Source organism: Rhipicephalus sanguineus, chromosome 4 (genome assembly GCF_013339695.2).
Source record: "Rhipicephalus sanguineus isolate Rsan-2018 chromosome 4, BIME_Rsan_1.4, whole genome shotgun sequence".
Lineage (NCBI taxonomy): Eukaryota > Metazoa > Arthropoda > Arachnida > Ixodida > Ixodidae > Rhipicephalus > Rhipicephalus sanguineus.
The window spans coordinates 142085139-142103484 of NC_051179.1; the positions used below are offsets into that span (position 1 = coordinate 142085139).

An 18346-nucleotide genomic window follows, 5' to 3' on the forward strand; every position below is an offset into this window, starting at 1 on the left:
TATCCATTAGCCTTTGAAAAGTAGCGGGCGCTGAACACACACCGAAGAGCAAGACTTGAAATTCGTATACTCCATCTGGTGTCACAAAAGCAGTTTTCTCCCGGTTTCTCCCGGAACACTGGCTTCTCGTTTGGCGCCACTGCAGTCGGCGTGCCTGGTAGAGCACAGCAGGGGTCGATCTTTCCGGCCGGGCCCGGCCCGGACCCAAACTGCCATGCTCCGGCCTGCCCGAGCCCGGCCCGGTGATGTTAAATGTAGCCTGTACCCGGCCCGGGCCCGAAGGTTTGGGCCCGGCTCGACCCGGACCGTTTCAGGTAGTTATGCTTTGAGCATATCCAACCTTCGGTTATTGTGAAGATACCTGCCGCACGCAAGATATTTTCTAGAGATTGTTTTAGGAACTTCTTTCAGTGTCACGGCTTTCACTGGTACTGTGTATACTATCGGTTAATTACGCCCGTAACACCTTGCGAAATAACTGCAGGGCAATATAAAATATAATTGTAGTCATAGCTGGCTGCTTCATGTACGCACGCAGTGCTAATCATGCAATCTTATTTTTGCATTTCAAAGAACGACTACAAAATAAAATGCCTCCATAAAGTGAAAAAAAATGGCAGACATTTTTATCTTGAGTCTAAATCAATTGCATACGAGCCATTGATGTTGAGTAAAAGTAGCCAGCCTCCTGCAAACTTCATCTACTCCACAATGCAAAGAAAAAAGGAACGTGCTCTAGCTGCTTCTGGGAGGAATACACCAGGCTTGGCAGCGTTACATAAATTAAAGCTGTCGTGCTGACTACTCGGCAGGCAACTGCACCCAACGTACACTAAGGTTTCATGTTCAAAACAACAACGTTCAAAACAAGAAGATACAAACGCGCACGTCTTATATACACTAATCTAGGCAGTTTACCGTTTGTTTACTTATACGCTACCCAAGAACGTCTCTCACTCACTGTAATGGTGGAAACCTATATTAGGCGTTTCTTGAAATGTCGTGTAGCATACCGATCGAGCGAAGTCGTAGACGTCTTGTACTGTCAAATTCCCTGCACGTCAATGCACTCCAGGTGATTTAAATTACCCGGACCCCTCAACGACGCGCCTCATATAGCCTGGGCCACTTCGGGAAGTTAAACCCCACAAAACAACAAAAACAAGGCCAAACAACGTACACACGCAATTAAACAGATAGTATGAGACCCTGGCCTAATACGGGCCTGGCTCAGGCCCGAGCCCGACCCGAGCTCGAAGATTACGGGCCCGGACCAGGCCCGATCCAACAATCTCTTACCCGGCCCGGCCGGGCCGGGGCGGTTGCAGTGCTCTAGCACTGCCTGGTAAGGCAACAATTTGCGCACAACTACGCAAGGAAAGGAATACCAGGAAAAGAAAACTGACACCCACCTGTTTCTAGCACGGAGCTACAAGGACACCTTTTAAATGCGAAGCGTTTCTTAGCGAACCTTTGGCACTTTGAACGTTTCTATCTACATATCTATCTATCTATTGGGATGGGAGGGTAAGGGGACTTGACGAATATGACTGTCGGGTCATGAAATGAATAACGTGAAAATCCTGTCGCATACGTCGTCAAACCATTTCCTCCAGACACGTGTGGCACATACCCGTTTACCACCACAGGTATGCGCCACAGGTGATTGACAGTTCATATCTACGAGGAACGGCGACAACAGACATTGGTAAGTTAGATGAGAGAGCGTTAAGAAAAACCGACATCGGCAGCGTTGACCCGACGAATGGAAATAATGATAGTTAGGATCCCAGCAGGAATCGAACCCAAACATTCTGCGTGGCAATCAAGTATTCTACCACCGACCCACGCCAGGCCTATAAACTGGTTTGGAATAACAGCCAATGCAGGCGTAATGTCGGTGCAATGTCAAATGTGTTTGTGGTGCTGGCTATCTAAGTTTACGAGAAAGCAATAAACATTACATATGTACTCCTACGATACAGGCGTCATATCAGATTAACGCCTGTGGTTCCAGCGTTGGCTCCGCTTTTATAGCAGTCTAACAAACATTACATTTGTATTCATATGATTCAGCAAGCTAAACTGAGGCATGCTCGATCCCGCTGAAATACAGTAACAACAGTTACATTTATATTCACGTGATTGCACAATAAATTGCACTTAGTTTCGATAATGCTGACGTATGCTCTCTAACGTCAGGGCTCACGTTACGTTGCACCATAAGCCACCCTTTAAACGCCAGCGTGGTCGACGTGCCTGGTAAGGCCACGATGTGCACATATCTACTGCACTTACAAGAACACTGTTGATCAACCTCGTAACTCTTGACATAAAGCCATAAAGTACAGCATAGAAGTACTCGCTGAGTGCTTTGCATGAAACCGATTCCCACAAGGCGTGGGATCTGCCGAATTTTTTGCCGAAAAATTCTTCCGGTGATCGAAACCGGGACCAACGCACGCCGTTCCGGGGCGGTCGCTCTGCCAACTGAGCTAACCATGACGCTAGCAAATGGCAGCGCGAGGGCGAAATAATCGGGAGCTCGAAGCACATGGCACATAATACTGCACATCGATACTGCGGAATCCGGCAAGGCAGCAGAAAGTTTAAAGAGGGGTTCATTTCTGAACCCTTTCGCTAAGACGCTAAGAAGCTTTCCTTCTGGGACCGCCTCCGAAAGGCTTTGGTCCCGGGTTCGATCCTCGGGCCAGGACGAATTCTTCGGAAACTAAGAAGCTTTCTTTTGAGAAATCCGAGTGGATTTCCTAGTGGCTTCGTGCTACAAACGAGTGGTTCTCGATTTGCCTTTATAAAACATTCCGCCACCTTGCGGGATTGTGCAGAACCAATTTCCTCAAGTACGCAAAGTACGCAAACGCGCCGATTCATCTCGTGATGCTCCGTTTAAATAAAAAATGAAGAATGAGATAAAAATACTGCGTAGTCATCTCTACGCTGACTGAGCCTTTGCATGAAATGGCTCTCAGTTTGTGGGAGCGAAGCGTTAAAGTTCGGAGCACTTTACGGACCCTGACTATCGGTGTCCGATGTGTCATCTCGTCGCTGGTCACGCTGGGAAAACCATATATAGCATAGCCATGTAATGTATAGCATAGCAAGGAGGGCGGGAAAAGGTAAGTGAGAGGGAGGAGGAGGGAAAGGAGGAGGGGATAGGGTGAAGCTTAGCATAATCATGTGTAGTATAGAATAGCAAGAGGTGGGAAAAAGAAGTCAGGGTGAGGGGGAGGGGAGTGTAAAGGAAGGCGTGTATGGCATAGTGTGGCCAGAGGATGGGAAGGGAAAGTGAGTGCGAGGGGTGGATGTGAATGTGAGGATGGAAAGGGCGGAGCATAAGAAGAAGGGGGGGTAAACCTTAGCATAGCCGCGTACAGTACAGTACAGCAAGTGGGTGGGAAAGGGAAGTGAGGGTAGGAGGAGGGAAAGGAGGATGGGATATCCTGGCACTGCATGGCAAATGAAGTTTTTGTTTCCTGCCATACACGCCAGCAGGCTGCACGTTTGGAACACCAGCGCGCACTCATTATAACTCATAGATTTCAGCGCCTTCGTCATAAGCGGGAAACACGGCGCCGGCAAGCGTACAAAATGCGACCCACGAAGGTGTGCCGGTCACGTGTGTATTTGCGCTACGCTGTTTCCAGTAACTGATGATTTTTTTTTGGTCGTGGGCATGTCGGAGATCAGATTTTCTGATATGGCCACCTGATCTTTGGTCAAGGTGACTTGCCACTTCAGCGTTGCCATGTTTCATTGTTGCCCGGATATAATCGCATGACCGTCGTTGTTGCCTGTTGAAGTGTTTCACTGCTAAGCACATGGATGTATGCCGCATTCCCGGCCTGGAGGAAGGAAACAAGACGGAACTTTCCGCAATGTGGTAGAAAGACGGAACAAAAGAAAGAAAGGAACAAACAGAGAAATAATAATAATATCTCGGGTTCAACGTCCCAAAACCACGATATGATTATGAGGGACGCCGTAGTGGAGGGCTCCGGAAATTTCGACCACCTGGGGTTCTTTAAAGTGCACCTAAATCTAAGCACACGGGCCTCCAAAGTTATTGTCTCCTTCGAAAATGCAGCCACCGCGGCCAGGATTGGATCCCGCCACCTTCCGTGTCAGCAGTCGAGCGCCATAACCACTAGACCACCGAGGCTGGGGCACAAACAAAGAAGAAAGGAAGAAACAAAGTAGTATTGTCAGGCACGCACACGCCAAGCTTCGCTTGCCCCTGGTTTCCCGACAGGGGAAGGACTCCTGACTTTTTTCATTGCGATAGCAATTATATGGACAGTCTCGGCTGGTTTTTGCCGCCGCCGTCATGCACCGTGTATGTATACGTATGTATATATATATATAAAAGTCCCAAGGAAAAATAATTCAGAAAAACGCTTCCGAAGCGCGGAATCGAACCGGCAACCTCTCGCTCCATGGCGCGTTGCGCTAACCACTATGCCACAAAGAGCAGACCGTTCAGGTAGTTAACAGCGAGCGTTATATACACACCCTTTACCGCTGGCAGGACTCGGAAATGCAGGCGCTTATAAGCGTTTCTTCATTAAGAGCGAGATGGCGCGAGGAGCGCCAAAGGGTGCATTTAAAAGTCGTCGGCCAGCTCGCTCACTTCTAATATTTGCGGAGGGAGAACCTTGCCCTTCCGCTGTCTGCTCGCGCGATACTTGCAGCCGGGGGTAGATGTTTCTGCAGCGTAGCAGCGCGTCCATCACGGGCAGCTTTTCTTAGTATCGCATTCATTGCTTCACCCTTGCGGCGAAACTGTGACTTTTTTGGGACATAGTTAGATTAACACTGTTATGTGGGGTTCGTTAAGCGTGGGCCAACGCCGAAGTTCGTGAAGAGCAGTGCACGCAACGCGACCTATACTGAAGGCAAGTGACACAACGCAGCCCACGACGCTTTTCCTACGCCAGCCCTTATACGTCCGTCTTCTTGTGCCGGTCGAATAAAATTGTTTCTGTAAAGCGCGTTACTTTTTGTTTTGATTCAACAGACCACATGCTGATTGCCTTGCGCGATGAACCACGTTTTCACGTTTAGTAATAATTTGCGAGGTCGTATGAGGCATAAATACTTCATGAGCTTTTTTCTAAACTCGCAGGAGACAGACACAGCACACAAAAAACAACGGCGGCCGTCCCAAAGAATGGAGAATGGCAACAAAGGATGGCCTGGATCGAGTGACGTTTTCACCATTTCCAAGTAAATATTCAAAATGTTTTTGTCGATCTTATTTGGTACTTTTTTGAATGAGATGGAATCATTTCTTGCAGAGAAATGTGGTAGGGATATCAACAGAAGCAGTGTTTCATTTTTTACAGCTGATTAATTATGAAAGAATTAGGAATCGGGTGACATTCTATCCAGGTACAACATAAGACCTTCCTAAAACGTTGCAACGTTGTTCTTAGGTAAACATGAACTGTCTATTGATTACCCTTGCTGGCAGCGTTATTATAGAAAAGCCCATGAGCATTTTACAGTAAAACTTCTTTAAATTCTCTGCGGCGTTTCCCAGTGCACTGAGGAACGCCACCCAGCTATATCGGTCCCACAGCCTAGTTATGTCTTTTTGCATCTACATTATAAGTTACGTGGCGTGTATACACGCTCCACTGACGCTACAGTCCGCATGACATGATCAAAATTAAAAATATCGCAGAATGGTAATTTCTCATCGGCCTGCACTCCCCCTTGAATAAGGGGTTGGTCTATTCGGAGCTTAAGAAAATGTAAAAAAAATTATCTAGAACAAAAGTTAAAAATAATGCCATTTTCTCACTTCCCTACTTGCGCAGTCAGCAATGCACAGCTGCGTGTCACAAATGAAAAAAAGAAAACAAAAAACCGCAGCGTTAACAAGACGTACCCTGGTATTGTGGCTAGCGTCCTTGACTTTCATGAAACTTAGAGCGCCATATTTTTCATTTCAGTTTACTATTCTTCCATGAATCCGTGTGATTCCTGGCAATTTGATCTGAGAAAACTATATTCGTCTGCACCATCTGTTACTTCCTTAGGCGCTACAGAGGTTGCATGAACAGGAATAAAGTACCCCTTAAATGCTGACCGACATTTCGGTAAGCGTACCTACCTTCGCGAAAGGGTGCTCTGTTGGATGATCTTCGGAGCAGGACCTAATGCGATGGCTTGAGGCACAGTAGTATATATACGCGCCATTGACGCAGGCCTGTAGGCGCTCTCCGAAGACATCGACAGTAAACGGTGAAAAGTATTCTTTACCGAACGACTTAAATAACCCCACGCGTAATATTGGCGAGATAGACAAAGACCTCACGCAAAGACTTCGTTATCGTAGAAATGAATATCGCCAGCTCAACAGAGAACGTAGTGCTCTGAAAGAGTACTACAACCTTTCTTACTCTCAGATTACCACCGACAGCGGAGCAGGGAAAAGTACGAATGGAAGCAAACATTCAGCAAACAACATTCCAGGCGGGGATGGGGCTTTGTTGAAGTTCTGGCGCATTCAGCAAAAGCCGCCAGACAAAACCAATCGTTATTTACGAACCATCCATTACCTTTCAACGGGAATTGTCCTTGAAGAGTGTCTGCGCAAACTCCAAAGCGCCAAAGGCGCACGTGAGCGCTGCTACACCTTGCGCGACCTCAACTCCCCAAGGAGCCGGTCGGGCTCCGAGACGTCGGTTTCCTCAGTACATTTCGGCGTAATTTTCATTCAGTCTAATTCATTTCTTCCCAGCAAGACATGTATCTGCCAAATGTCTTGTTATGAACAAAGTCGTACCCTAATTGGTACCTGCGTTGAAACAATCAAAAAGTGACTAGTTCATGGTGTAAAGTCATTCATGGTGTATATTCGTGGTGTATACTATGTTCATGGTGTTAGGTTAAAAGATGTTTTTAAAAGCGCCAAAAATAAGTGAGAAACTCAGCCTAAAGAAAACTCTGCTAAGAGCAATCCAGGATGACTGTGGGTTATACGATAAGCATTAATCTGTTCCCAAAATGTATATGTCACATGTGCGTGTCATATATGAGGCTCGCGTACAGCTGGGCTCGTCTCTCTCTCCTCCCCGAGGGCACATGCAATGATATGCCTGGCGCTGCTACGACAACGTCCATTCCTCACTCATGTCGAAATTCATGTACTGAATACATAAGAATAGCAGTTCTTTTGCATTGCTTTATTACAACATACTTCGGCTCGATTGAGGTCAAAGGTAGAGAAACTTCAAAAGATCTCATTTTTTTGTCGTTTAAAATTGAACGAGTAGCTCAGCACATGCCGGAAAGTGCCTCAATATTCATAGAATGCTAACCACATTAGATTCTCCTTTTGTAAACTTTGAAGGTGTAGAATTTAGTTGTGAGTTAGTCAAGCTTTTCCGACAAATGTGCGCTGCCGTATGAACTGTGATAACTTCCGAGGCATATATATAAAATACCACCGGCATGTATTTGTTCCTCACATCCCTTTATAATATAATTATTACACTTTAAAAGCAAACCCAGCCTCCCCCCCCCCCCCCGTGGTTTATTGGCGAAGAATCTGATTGCTTTACGTTAATATGTTTAACGAGAAAGAACCTCCGGATCGTTTCCTCGTATTTCGTTCTCGGTCTGATTCATCAGACGAAGCTTCCGTTCAAGCGCGCATGCTTATCTTTCAAAACAGGTTCGAGCCAGAGTCTCAAAGACGTACGTCGTCCGTGCAAAGTTGCTTGCCCGTGTCTGGAAGGGCTTCTTTGGGCGGCTATGATCACCGAGCTCCCAAGGCAAGCGACATACGGTCAGCAGCGAAGGCCGACGGGGCAGGCGTCGACAAATGCTGGTGGGTAGCTGTGTTGGCTTTCGTTATGACCACGATGGAGTCGTCGTCCAGCCGTTGCTCCGGCTTCCTCATGGTGGGAATCATGGAGCAGATGAACGTCGAACGGGGGCTCGCCTCCTGGCCTGTCAGTCTTATCGGCTCTCTCATCGATTGCGGAGGTGAGCGCTTCGAATTAGGGATGTGAAAGCTGTAACATGCTTCATCTGCCGTGATATTTTTCGTGTCTGTTGCAGTTCAACACCTTTGGCAGGGTATTTGACAAACACTCAGGCCACATACCCTTCAACCATAGCTACACGCGCGCGTGATCTGTATGCACAGGTTTCCAAGCATTACAAAACGCAAAGTGGAATAAACTAGTTATGTAACGCTCAGCAGCAAAGGAAGATAGTCATATAGACTGTTGTGTAATTTAGCACTTTGTATAAGTGCCTCACAAGTTACCTACTCGCGACGGAACACATGTCCCCTTGCAGGATTTGACACAAATGCGCAATTCCAAGACAATGTGTAGCTATTCTTCGTTGATTTACGTAGCTGCCGAAATCAAGGACAGGAAAAGTCGTCACAAAAACGCAACTGAAATGACTACCTTTTTGTAAACGACCGCATCCGTCAACTGTAGGACGTGGTACAGGAACTGACAGGCCTAATAGATTTACATGCAGGCCCTCAGAGTTGTTTCTGACATGAATGTGATGAAAGAATTCTTGAATATAGGATGTCCAAGGCTTTCGTAGGATTGCCCTTTGAGGAAGAAAAGGCCACTTGTAGCGTTGGCTACAGCGACATCTCGTGTTCACGAATTTTGCATCTCTTCAGGCTTCCATATTCTCCTGAACTTCTGCCTGAACCTGACCGTGACAATTTAAGCCTTCATTTTTACCACGTTTCGCTTGCAAGGCTTGCAGCTTCCTAGTACACCCATTCCCGTTCTCCAAGCCAACGAAATCTTAGGGACCAATGTCGTGTGAGATCAACACTCGGTGTTGGTAAATCTCTAACACCAAAACACTTTCATCATACAACGTAAGGCTGTGCAGACATGTTGTCAGTACGTACTTAGTATGTGTGTATATAGGCCATATTTCCCACAGAAGAAGATAAAAATAATATTTTCTTTTCCTGGCTACGGCACGACGAAATGACGAGAAGCAAGACATCGAGCGCCATCTCTCTTTTCATCTCGCCGTCCCATGACAAGCTCTGTTTGTTCCCGTCCTGATGTTGCACCAACGCTGAAGTTGGCACATTCCTACAGGTGTATTATTAAAGACAGGGTCCTCGAATGCACATAAGCCGTTTAAAACGTAATGCCTGTTCATATGCTCGCAGACTCAAAGGAATGCTCGTGCAAACCGTTGTTCGGTTCCATATGGCCGCACTAAGAAAAGCGATATTGCTGCACCACGCGAGCTTCTTAGGCCCTAGTTTATATTCGTTCTGTGTCTGATAGCAGAAAGAACCACATTTCTGTCGTATTCAGGAAATTGGAATTAAGCATTTAAATTAATTTTTGTCAACTATTTTGATTGTGTTGACCGTACACATGTCTGGTTATTGGTATATGAAGTTTGCTTCATGATTTGCTGCTTGTGATAGAAATCACCTGCGAGTGAGCCTCTGTCATTTGTCATCTCATTTGTGTCATCTCGAGTCACCGTCTGTGGCGTCATGAGCGTCTCTGTCAGTGAACGTCTCTGTCATCTCGAGTGAGCGAGTGAGCGTCTGTCTTGTGTCATCAGATTTGTGTGATCTCGACCACGTGTAAACTTGTGCTCACCATCATATCTGTGATGTATGCACCAGCCCTCAATTCAATGTGGTTAGATTTCGTGCTTTTCCAAAAAAATTGTTATTATTAATGCAATTTTTCCGGTTAGAAAGCACCTATTGGCGTCGAAAAGTTCCATGCGTCTAGGTAAAAAAGGCGGGCGTAGCTTCCACTAGGCTAAAGGCTCCGCGAAGCTGATCGGTTCCTATAGCTGCTCCTGGCCATACGTATCGATGCCAAGCTATACGAAGTTATACGAACATTAATTATCACTAAGAGACAAGTTACACGAAGAATAATTGGCACGAAGAGGCAAGAAAGCCAAGGACAAACAGGGGATGCCATTTGCAGCAATTATGATGTAAATGTGAAGGAAGTAAAGTGAACGAAAAGATAACGAACAATATTTAAAACTAACATGCAAGAAAATCATGTAAATTATACGGGATGTTATTTCTAGTAATCATGATGTACATTTGAAGAAGTTAATGTGGCGGAAGAGTTATCTTTTCGTTCACTTTACATTCTTCACATTGACATCATAATTATTACGAATAACATCACCTATACATTCGTTGGCTTTCTTGACTGTTCTAATTATTTCTGTGTCTAACAAACAAAATCGAGCCGTTAAAATTCTTCTGCTCTCGTACATTAAGTTATACGAAATAATGCGAAGTGACGCCGAGATCCAGTCGAGTCCAGCACAGTCGCCTTGCGCCGTTTTGGCTGTACTACGTTGTGAACTACTTTAAACGAGTCGACTCCAGCAGTCTTGCTTGGCACAGCGCCGTGATTGCAGGTAAGCGGCTTCCCCATCGGCGTTGCGAACACTTTTCGGTCTCCCCATGTGTGCATCCGGCGCTGCGCGCCGCTGCAAGGCATCGGCTTTATACAGAACGAAGGAGCGCATGCGTAGTTGGCCGTAACGTCACATCTGGTGCGACCGAGCCGTTGCGCGCAGTGTCCAGGCAGGCATGGTGGCGGAGCAGTGTATGGGCTAGCGAAGCAGGTGCACAGCAGTGCGACCGGTTGCTAGGCAGCACGCTGTGACGTCATCGCTGCGAGGATACTCTTTTTGTTCGCGTTGTCAGATTACGGCCGGCTTAAACAGCTCCAGTCATAGAAAAAAAAAAAAAAGGCTCATCGTCGGGTAGACGGAAGTTCACGCTCCGCTGAGCCAGTTCTGCATCGAAGGCTGGGCAACATTTACTTGTCGTTGTAGACATCAGTTTTTTGTGCATAATTAGCATGGACACTTCTGTGCAGAGTTGCATACTCCATGCTGCGTTATTTAAAGTGGGCTGAGTGCACGGAAGAACATATATTTTTCTAGAAAGGCTGGCAGTTGTTGTCTTGTTTTATCTAGTGAGACATGTACGTGCGATGGCAGCATTATAAAGACCGTGTAGGCAGCTGCCTAAAATGTTCTTAAGCTCTGTTTCTGCTAGAAAGCAGGGCTGAACAGAGATACTCAGAAAAGTATTCAGAATACAGCTATCGAAATACATGGGTTTGAAGCCTGATATACAGGTACTGAGATACATTCCTCTTTGACGTAACAGAATATTTCGGACATTGATTTCCAAAAAGGCGATAAAAATATCCCGGAATACAGCAACAGGGATATAGATACGAGAATACAAAGGCAGGAATGTTTTCTTTTCATTTCAAGGACGATGATGCTCTGACAAGACATTTAATAGGTGCAGGATACTACTGTGATTGATCTTAAAACGCACTGCAACTTGCAAGTAAAAAACATCGCCCGAATCACTGGCGAACGCCAGTGAATGGAGGAAACGTATGCATTTATTCTAGCCGCAAGTTCTGCTTTGCTGAGAAGGTTGTTGCGGTAATTACACTTCAGCAACAGCACCTTCTCAAAAAGGCTATCATTTACACAGCGTCAATTCGGCCTCAATACCACACTTGCGAGCTCCCGAAATGGCTTTTCCCCGAAAAAAAAATTAGGGGTGTGACACTTGACTTAACAGACAGTAACTTTTATAGGCAGATTATGAAAATACTCCTTCCGCGATTCTGCCGTCAGCGACGTCGGGCGCTTTTACCAGACGGGCCATTCTGTGAGTGTGGTCAACCCTTCCCCGCCCTCACTGTGGTGCGGAATTGTTTGGATAAGAAAAAAAAAGTCTTCCATCCCCATTGGAATCACTTAAGCTCATTCGGGAAAAAAAAACGAATGAAAAAAACTAACCCGCGTGCTGCACTGTATCGCGATGTAATCGATAGATCGTAAAAGTATTTCTCTACTGAGATACAAATACATTTTAAAAGTGTATTTCGATACAAAAATAGAAATACTCAATAGTATCTGTAAGATACTATCGCAATACTCTTGTATCGCGATACTGCTTAGCCCTGCTAGAAAGTGGCACTCTGGGCCCGTTTGAGCAGTGGAATGCGGAAATCCTGGTTGAAAACAACCATTTCGACTTCGTGATAGACAGCTCTGACATAAACAAGGGCTATGCAAGAGAGGAGGAGTGGAAAAGGATGGAAAGGCAGGAAGGTCAACCAGACAGGCGCCCGCTTTTTGCTGGGGGAAGATGATTAAGGATGGAATGAGAAAAATATAGAAAGGGGTGGCGAGAATATGAAAAATTTGCCTGAGTTTAAGCAGCACTGCTGCGTGCCGTGGACGTTGAAAATAAGACTGACTCATATCTTGACAGTCTCAAAGTATTAGATGGAGGACCTCGCGCCTGTAGCGTTGCCCTGTACAAATGACACGTTTCTGACCTCATTACTAAATCACAGTATTTAGTGATTTAGTAATGCGGCAGTGGGCAGCTGTGAACATCAAGGACAGATTTTTGTTCTTGCAGCGGTCGTGCATGCGCTCGGTTCACGTCCTATCACGTGACACAAATTGCGGCCAACTGTGTTCGAAACATTTTATCGTGACTGTGGAGTTTCTTGTCCGTAGTAAAGAGTAAGTTAAGGATCCTGCGGACGGAAACCAATTCCAGCCTAAAATGCAACAGTGAGAGATAAGATGGGCAAGGCAACAGATGCACGAACTGTAATTAACGCCTTACTTGCGTTAAAGTCCCGGCTGCTCGAGGCATCTAGAAGTGCTTTGCTTCTCGCACACGCGAACAAACAAAGATACGACGTTCGAGTGAAGATGAAACGGCGTGCTCACAGCTATGTGGAAGTATAACATCGCTCACGGGCTTTTAGGTCCGTGAACGACGGCGGACAATTGTAACTTTTCATGCAGGAGGCTTTGTACAGAAGGGGGCTCGCTGCTCAGCTGCGCGAATGTAGGCACAAGCGCTAACAACACGCTCGTTGGAAACGCACTAAGGTCACCGCGTGACACGGCAAACAGAGCGCCAAACCAATAGAGCCCAGAGAAGGCTGTGCGGCATGCTAGGGCAGCAACACTTGAGACCGACGTGGCATCGGATTGCCTTGCACACTGGACTTGCATATGCGTTTTGTACAAGGCACTGAACCAAGCTGTGGCATGCACTGAGGGAGCACGGGAGTGTTTTAAGGCGAGAGAAGCCACATGAAAATCTATACACAGTGAGAAGCCGGGCTGTGGTGCAAAATAGCATGAATCGCAAAAACCCGCCCGCGTGCCTCGCTGCTCAAGGCGCTCCAGCTGCCTGCTCACCGCGTCTTTGCGGCGTTTGCGCTATTAAAGAAATATGCAGTTTGCAGTTGCGAAAGCGTGAAAACGAGGAGACAATGACGAAGATAAAGAAGACGATCCCCTGGAGTAGCTGGCGTCATGGAAAGCTTCCGTACAGTGGCGCCGGCTGCAGTTCGAGTAAAAAAAAAAGAAGAAAAAAGCTGCGTTCGCGTGACTGAGCTTACTGATGTCTAGCGGAACGAAATCCGTATAAAAGCAAGTGAAAACATAACTGTGCCTGTGTGTTAGGTTAACGGTAACTAGTGAAAGTTCATATATCCTGATGCAAATCGAGTAATTAGGTAAACAATGAAAGCGACAATATTGAAGCAAATTAGTGAGATTTATTTGGCGAACGAAGAAGGGTGATATAAGTTGCACGATCAAATGCACCAGATGCCTTTCGCCTTCCAGTCATCTCAGGTGAATCTATCAGGGAAACCGTGAATTTTGTTGTGGACGTCGTCGGCGGTCGCGAAACACCTCCCTCGGTGTTCGACGCTTGTCGACTAGCAGAATGTCATGCGCATTACCTGACCAATCTGTGAAGCTCAGTAATAGTCACATTTGTCCGCCTTCACTCCTGGCTATAAAATTTTAAGTATATCTGATTTGGCGTCACGGCAACGGGATGCCCAGGCTACGCCGATTGCGTTCAAGCGTGCAATAGGTTGTGTACCTATAGAAACAATGAGAGCGGAAGGCTAGGAGTTTTCGACCTATACGACTCCTGTATGAGCCTGCGCAATACTCGCACCAAATAAATGAAAAATCTTTACACTACTCGTGTTTTTTTTTGTTTTGTTTCTTTGCAGGCCTACTGTCTGGTCCTCTCAGCGAACTCTTTACTACAGTTCCCGTCCTGGTCGGAGGATCTGTACTTGCGACGGCTGGCATCATAGCATCGGCCTTCGCCCCGGATATCACGTGGCTCACGGTTACGCTGGGGGCTATGCACGGTATTTGTTTACCCTGCATAGCACATGTCATACTTGTTTTAAGTTCACGTGGCAACAAATCAGTGCTAAGGTAACACTTCCACAATTTTTGTAATAGGGCCAATAATCTTCCTTGCTTAATCCGGCCATTCACCCGATAGAAATGATTGGACATTGAAACGTTCAGTACGTAGCGTAAGAGCATTTCTGTAGCAACGCTATGAGACGCAGTGGAGAACAGGCCCAAACCTGCGGTAACAAGGAATCAGCTGCTTCCGTAGTCGTATTTTGTATTGCAGTTGCGCTACCAGGCAGTTTAAAATGAAAAGAACAACAGCTAAGTATGCGAGCTACTTAGTGCAAATTTTCTTTATTAGATTCATTTCCGAGATTCGAGAAGAAATGAGAGTGAGAGTTTTGCATGGGCTTCGATATGAGGGGACCTAAAGGTGAGCGTGGTCAGTGAGAGTTAAGAACAGAGAAGATAAAAGAACGACAAATGCACGGGTGCAGTAAGTTCAAATAGCTTGAAAAAAAAAAAAACGTGAGCAAGAGTGTGTGATTGAGCACCTTCTATTCTTATTGAGAAGTTAACGGATTATGGTATGTGACCGTCAGTATGACAGCCAAGTGGCTATCATGGCTGATTCGTGAAGCACCTTAAGCTGGAACGGTGCAAACAAAAGGACGGAGACAACGGCAAGCACGAATGCGCGCGGATTTTTCAACCGAATTTTACTATCGAAAGCGCCAAAGTATATGCGCAGGAAAACAGGTCAGGCAATGGTTATCACAAACGAACTACGAATACAAAAAAGAGGCTTACCATAAAAAATGGATTCCACAAAAAAAATGTAACATTTTTTTAACGACTTATCACTATCACCTTGCGCACGTGTGGTTCTCCGAGAACATGTACTACTAATATTAGATCTAATTGCTGCGGTTTGACGTGTCAAACCACGAAATGATTATGAGGCACCAAGTTTTTGGGGACTTTGGGTTATCTTCTACTAGCTGGGGTTCGTTAATGTGCACCTAAATCAAGCACGCGGGTGTTCTTTGCATTTCACGCCTAGGAAATGGCGGCCGCCGTGACCGGGACTAGAACCCGTGCCCTCGGGCTTAGTAACGCGACACCATATGTGCTGAGCTACCACGGCCGCTAAGAACATCAACCCTTCATCGGCAAAAAGCTACAGAAGGCTTCAAATGACTCAATGGACCTTTTGACGCATCATTTGGGCTGCCTCACGAAAAAAAAATTGGCCGCGTATCTGCGTACTTTGCTGCAAGTGTCGTCTAAAGACGATAGAAGAGGCACTGCCTGAGATATGGACGCTAGAGTGTACTAGAACTTTTGAGTGGCGCGACCGAAACGCTCTCCCCTTGCTTTCCCATCCCCAACTTGCGGCGAAAGTAGCGGCGGCGCTGCCATCGCCCAATCTTCCCACTTGGCTTGCTCGGCGGCATGGCCGGCATCTCTCTTTTGGTCGCGAAATGTAAAAAAAAACAGCGTTTAAACATTGTTACGCGCCAGGTTGCACAAATGGACATCCGCGTGTGCAACAAAGTCTCAAGTTAACCCTTTTTAAGGCCCCGAATGACGAAGAACAACGACTCCTTTGGGAGCGGAACCTCCATCGGCTTGACAAACCGCTTGACGCCGATTGTGCTGTGTGCGAATTACATTTCGAACCGCATTTCATTGTGAGAGACTAGGTGCATATTATCAATTTTGCTGAAGCTACTTACATGCAGAGATTGCCTATGCATACCTTATTACAAGCCGCTTAAGCGAAGATAAAATTGAAAACCTCTTCGGTATTGTCAGGCTGTCATCTGAATGCAATGCTCATCCCACTCCGCAACAATTTCTCACGACCATTAATTGTCTAAGCTGTTATAATCTTGCCAAGAGTGTTGCTGGATCACACGTTTCAGAGGGGGTTGTAAGCTCGCTTTTCACTGTCGCAGACAAGCCTGCTAACTTGTATAAGCAGCAGCAACTGATTGACTAGTTGCTTGATGAAGGATACTTGGAAGGTGCTGAAGGTTCGCTTCATAGAAGCTCTTTGACTGCACCAGACCACCCATACGTCAATCAGCATAGCGACTCCAGGCGTACGTACTATGTGGCAGGCTATGTTGCTAGAACATGTGCGCTCCAAAGTGCATTGCATGCATGAATGAGCTTCTGCTGCCTTCATGAGATGGCCAGTCCCTAAATGGTGCTGTTTTCACGAAATCTTGTGATTTCGGTGTTCTTCTGTACCCTTCACAGAAAGCTTTTGTTTTTATTAGTGAACTTGAAGAAATTTTCACTGGTTGTTTTAGTACGAGTGACTTACACAAAGACAGCATCTTGGATGTCTTGGCAGTAATCAACAGGAGAAGCATTTTGGGGGTGTTGGCTGCAACGAACATTGCAAGCCATTGACTGCTCAGCTGATCCGTTTTTATGTGGTCACACGTATGCATGTTTATGTGAAGGGTTTAACATGTCGCGGGACGAGAAACAAAGCGCGCAGCAGTACAGTGGCGTAAAAAGGATGTCATTTTTCGTGCATATTTTATTGCACTCCTAATTTTTTTAAGGTACACCAAGAAGAAAAACAATTTTTCCGAGAAGAGGCTTGTAAGTGAGAGAACGTGCAAATTCTGACGCGATATCTCAAAATAAAACTTTGATTTTGAATCTTTTTGTATTAATAAGCCTGTGATGGTAAATTTAGCAGCATTATGGGTGTCAGAGCACAATTAATCGATCTAAGCCGATTCATGGTTCCACTTTAGTGTCCCTTCAAACGACTATGCAACCATAACATATTTTTTTTTATTTACATGTATTTTGGAAAAACAACCTAAACACTGTCTTTGTGTTTTCTTTGTTTTATGTTATTTTTGTATCCTGGCTCTATAATTTTGTTTTTTACAATTTGCTAATTTGCAAATGTATTGTTTCATAAATATGCAAACCTTGTATTTTTGTGTTATCAATGATTATTATCATTACAGTTACGACTGTGCTTTGCAGTGGTGCTGCGTTTTTTAAACTCTCAAAATCTTCCATGACTATGTTTCACTGAAAGCCTTCTTCTGCAGTATTACGTATTTGAATTTTTGTGGGTCCTACAACAATGAATCTAATCCCATATTTCAAAATCAAAGGGAGGTTTGGAAAAACTCTGCTGTTCTTCAAACAATGCCAATAAAGCCTGCTTTTCTGTCCTGTGTGCACGCAGCCACAAGCAACGCGCCCTTTGATCCCAGCTTTAGTGTTTTACATGGAACGGGCCAAGAGTTCTTCGTTTTGTGGGCAGCATACTCATTTTTTTTTCGGGGAGATGGGGGGTAAGGGGGGGGGGGCTTCCGTTGTGTACCAGCCAGCTGGTTTCTCATTTAATTGTACACTGTAAAACATGGCAAAAGAAACGCGCTCCTTATACTGTATAATGTGCTATATATGCTGCTTCAGTGCGGTCAGCAGCAACTTCAATAACAATAATGTCAAATAATCTTTATTTGCATTAATATTTATGAAAGAGAGGAAGTATAAGAATAAGAAAAAAGCGGGAGATCATCTTGGCCGGCACACTATAGGCGCGACGGAGAGGCACCAACACGTACGCGGAACGCCTGCCAGCCATCCGCCCGGGAAGATTGGTCGACGCCAGCGCCACCGCATCATTCCACGCTGAAACGCCCGCTCCCAAGCAGCCACTCGCGCCACTCAAAAGCTTCTAGTACACTCTATGGACGCCATCTGGCAATACGTCGGGAAACATGAGTGCTGTGTTGCGGGCTGGTAGTCCCGGCGAGCGGCAGGTGCAGACCGGCGGTGACCAACGCGACCGGCGGGGACGCCGGACAGTCCGAACACGCGGTTTGGCGCGATGCGCCGAAGGAAAAGAAACGTCCGCACTCAACGAGTACTCCCCACAAACTCTTATTTACACGTCGCCTGGTTAAAACAGGAATGCCAGAGCGGCCCCCCCTGTCATTCGTACAATGCAATACTGAACCGAAACCGAAAGACAACATGAGCTTGCGCAGAGGGCACGGAGGAAGACAAGTTTCAGCGCAGTCGCATTTTCAGCGCAGCTCAA

General features: G+C 46.0%; 1 protein-coding gene across 2 annotated transcripts in view; it reads left to right on the forward strand.

The window, feature by feature from the left end:
- Window positions 1-18346, forward strand: part of LOC119390762 (monocarboxylate transporter 9) — a 67285-nt gene that overhangs the window by 43337 nt on the left and 5602 nt on the right. For both annotated transcript variants that reach the window (XM_037658462.2, XM_037658463.2), the window contains 3 exons: window positions 5144-5244; window positions 7703-8016; window positions 14115-14258. In XM_037658462.2, coding sequence (XP_037514390.1) covers window positions 5189-5244; window positions 7703-8016; window positions 14115-14258 — 514 coding nt within the window. In that variant the 5' untranslated portion in view covers window positions 5144-5188. The remainder of the gene's footprint in view (window positions 1-5143; window positions 5245-7702; window positions 8017-14114; window positions 14259-18346) is intronic.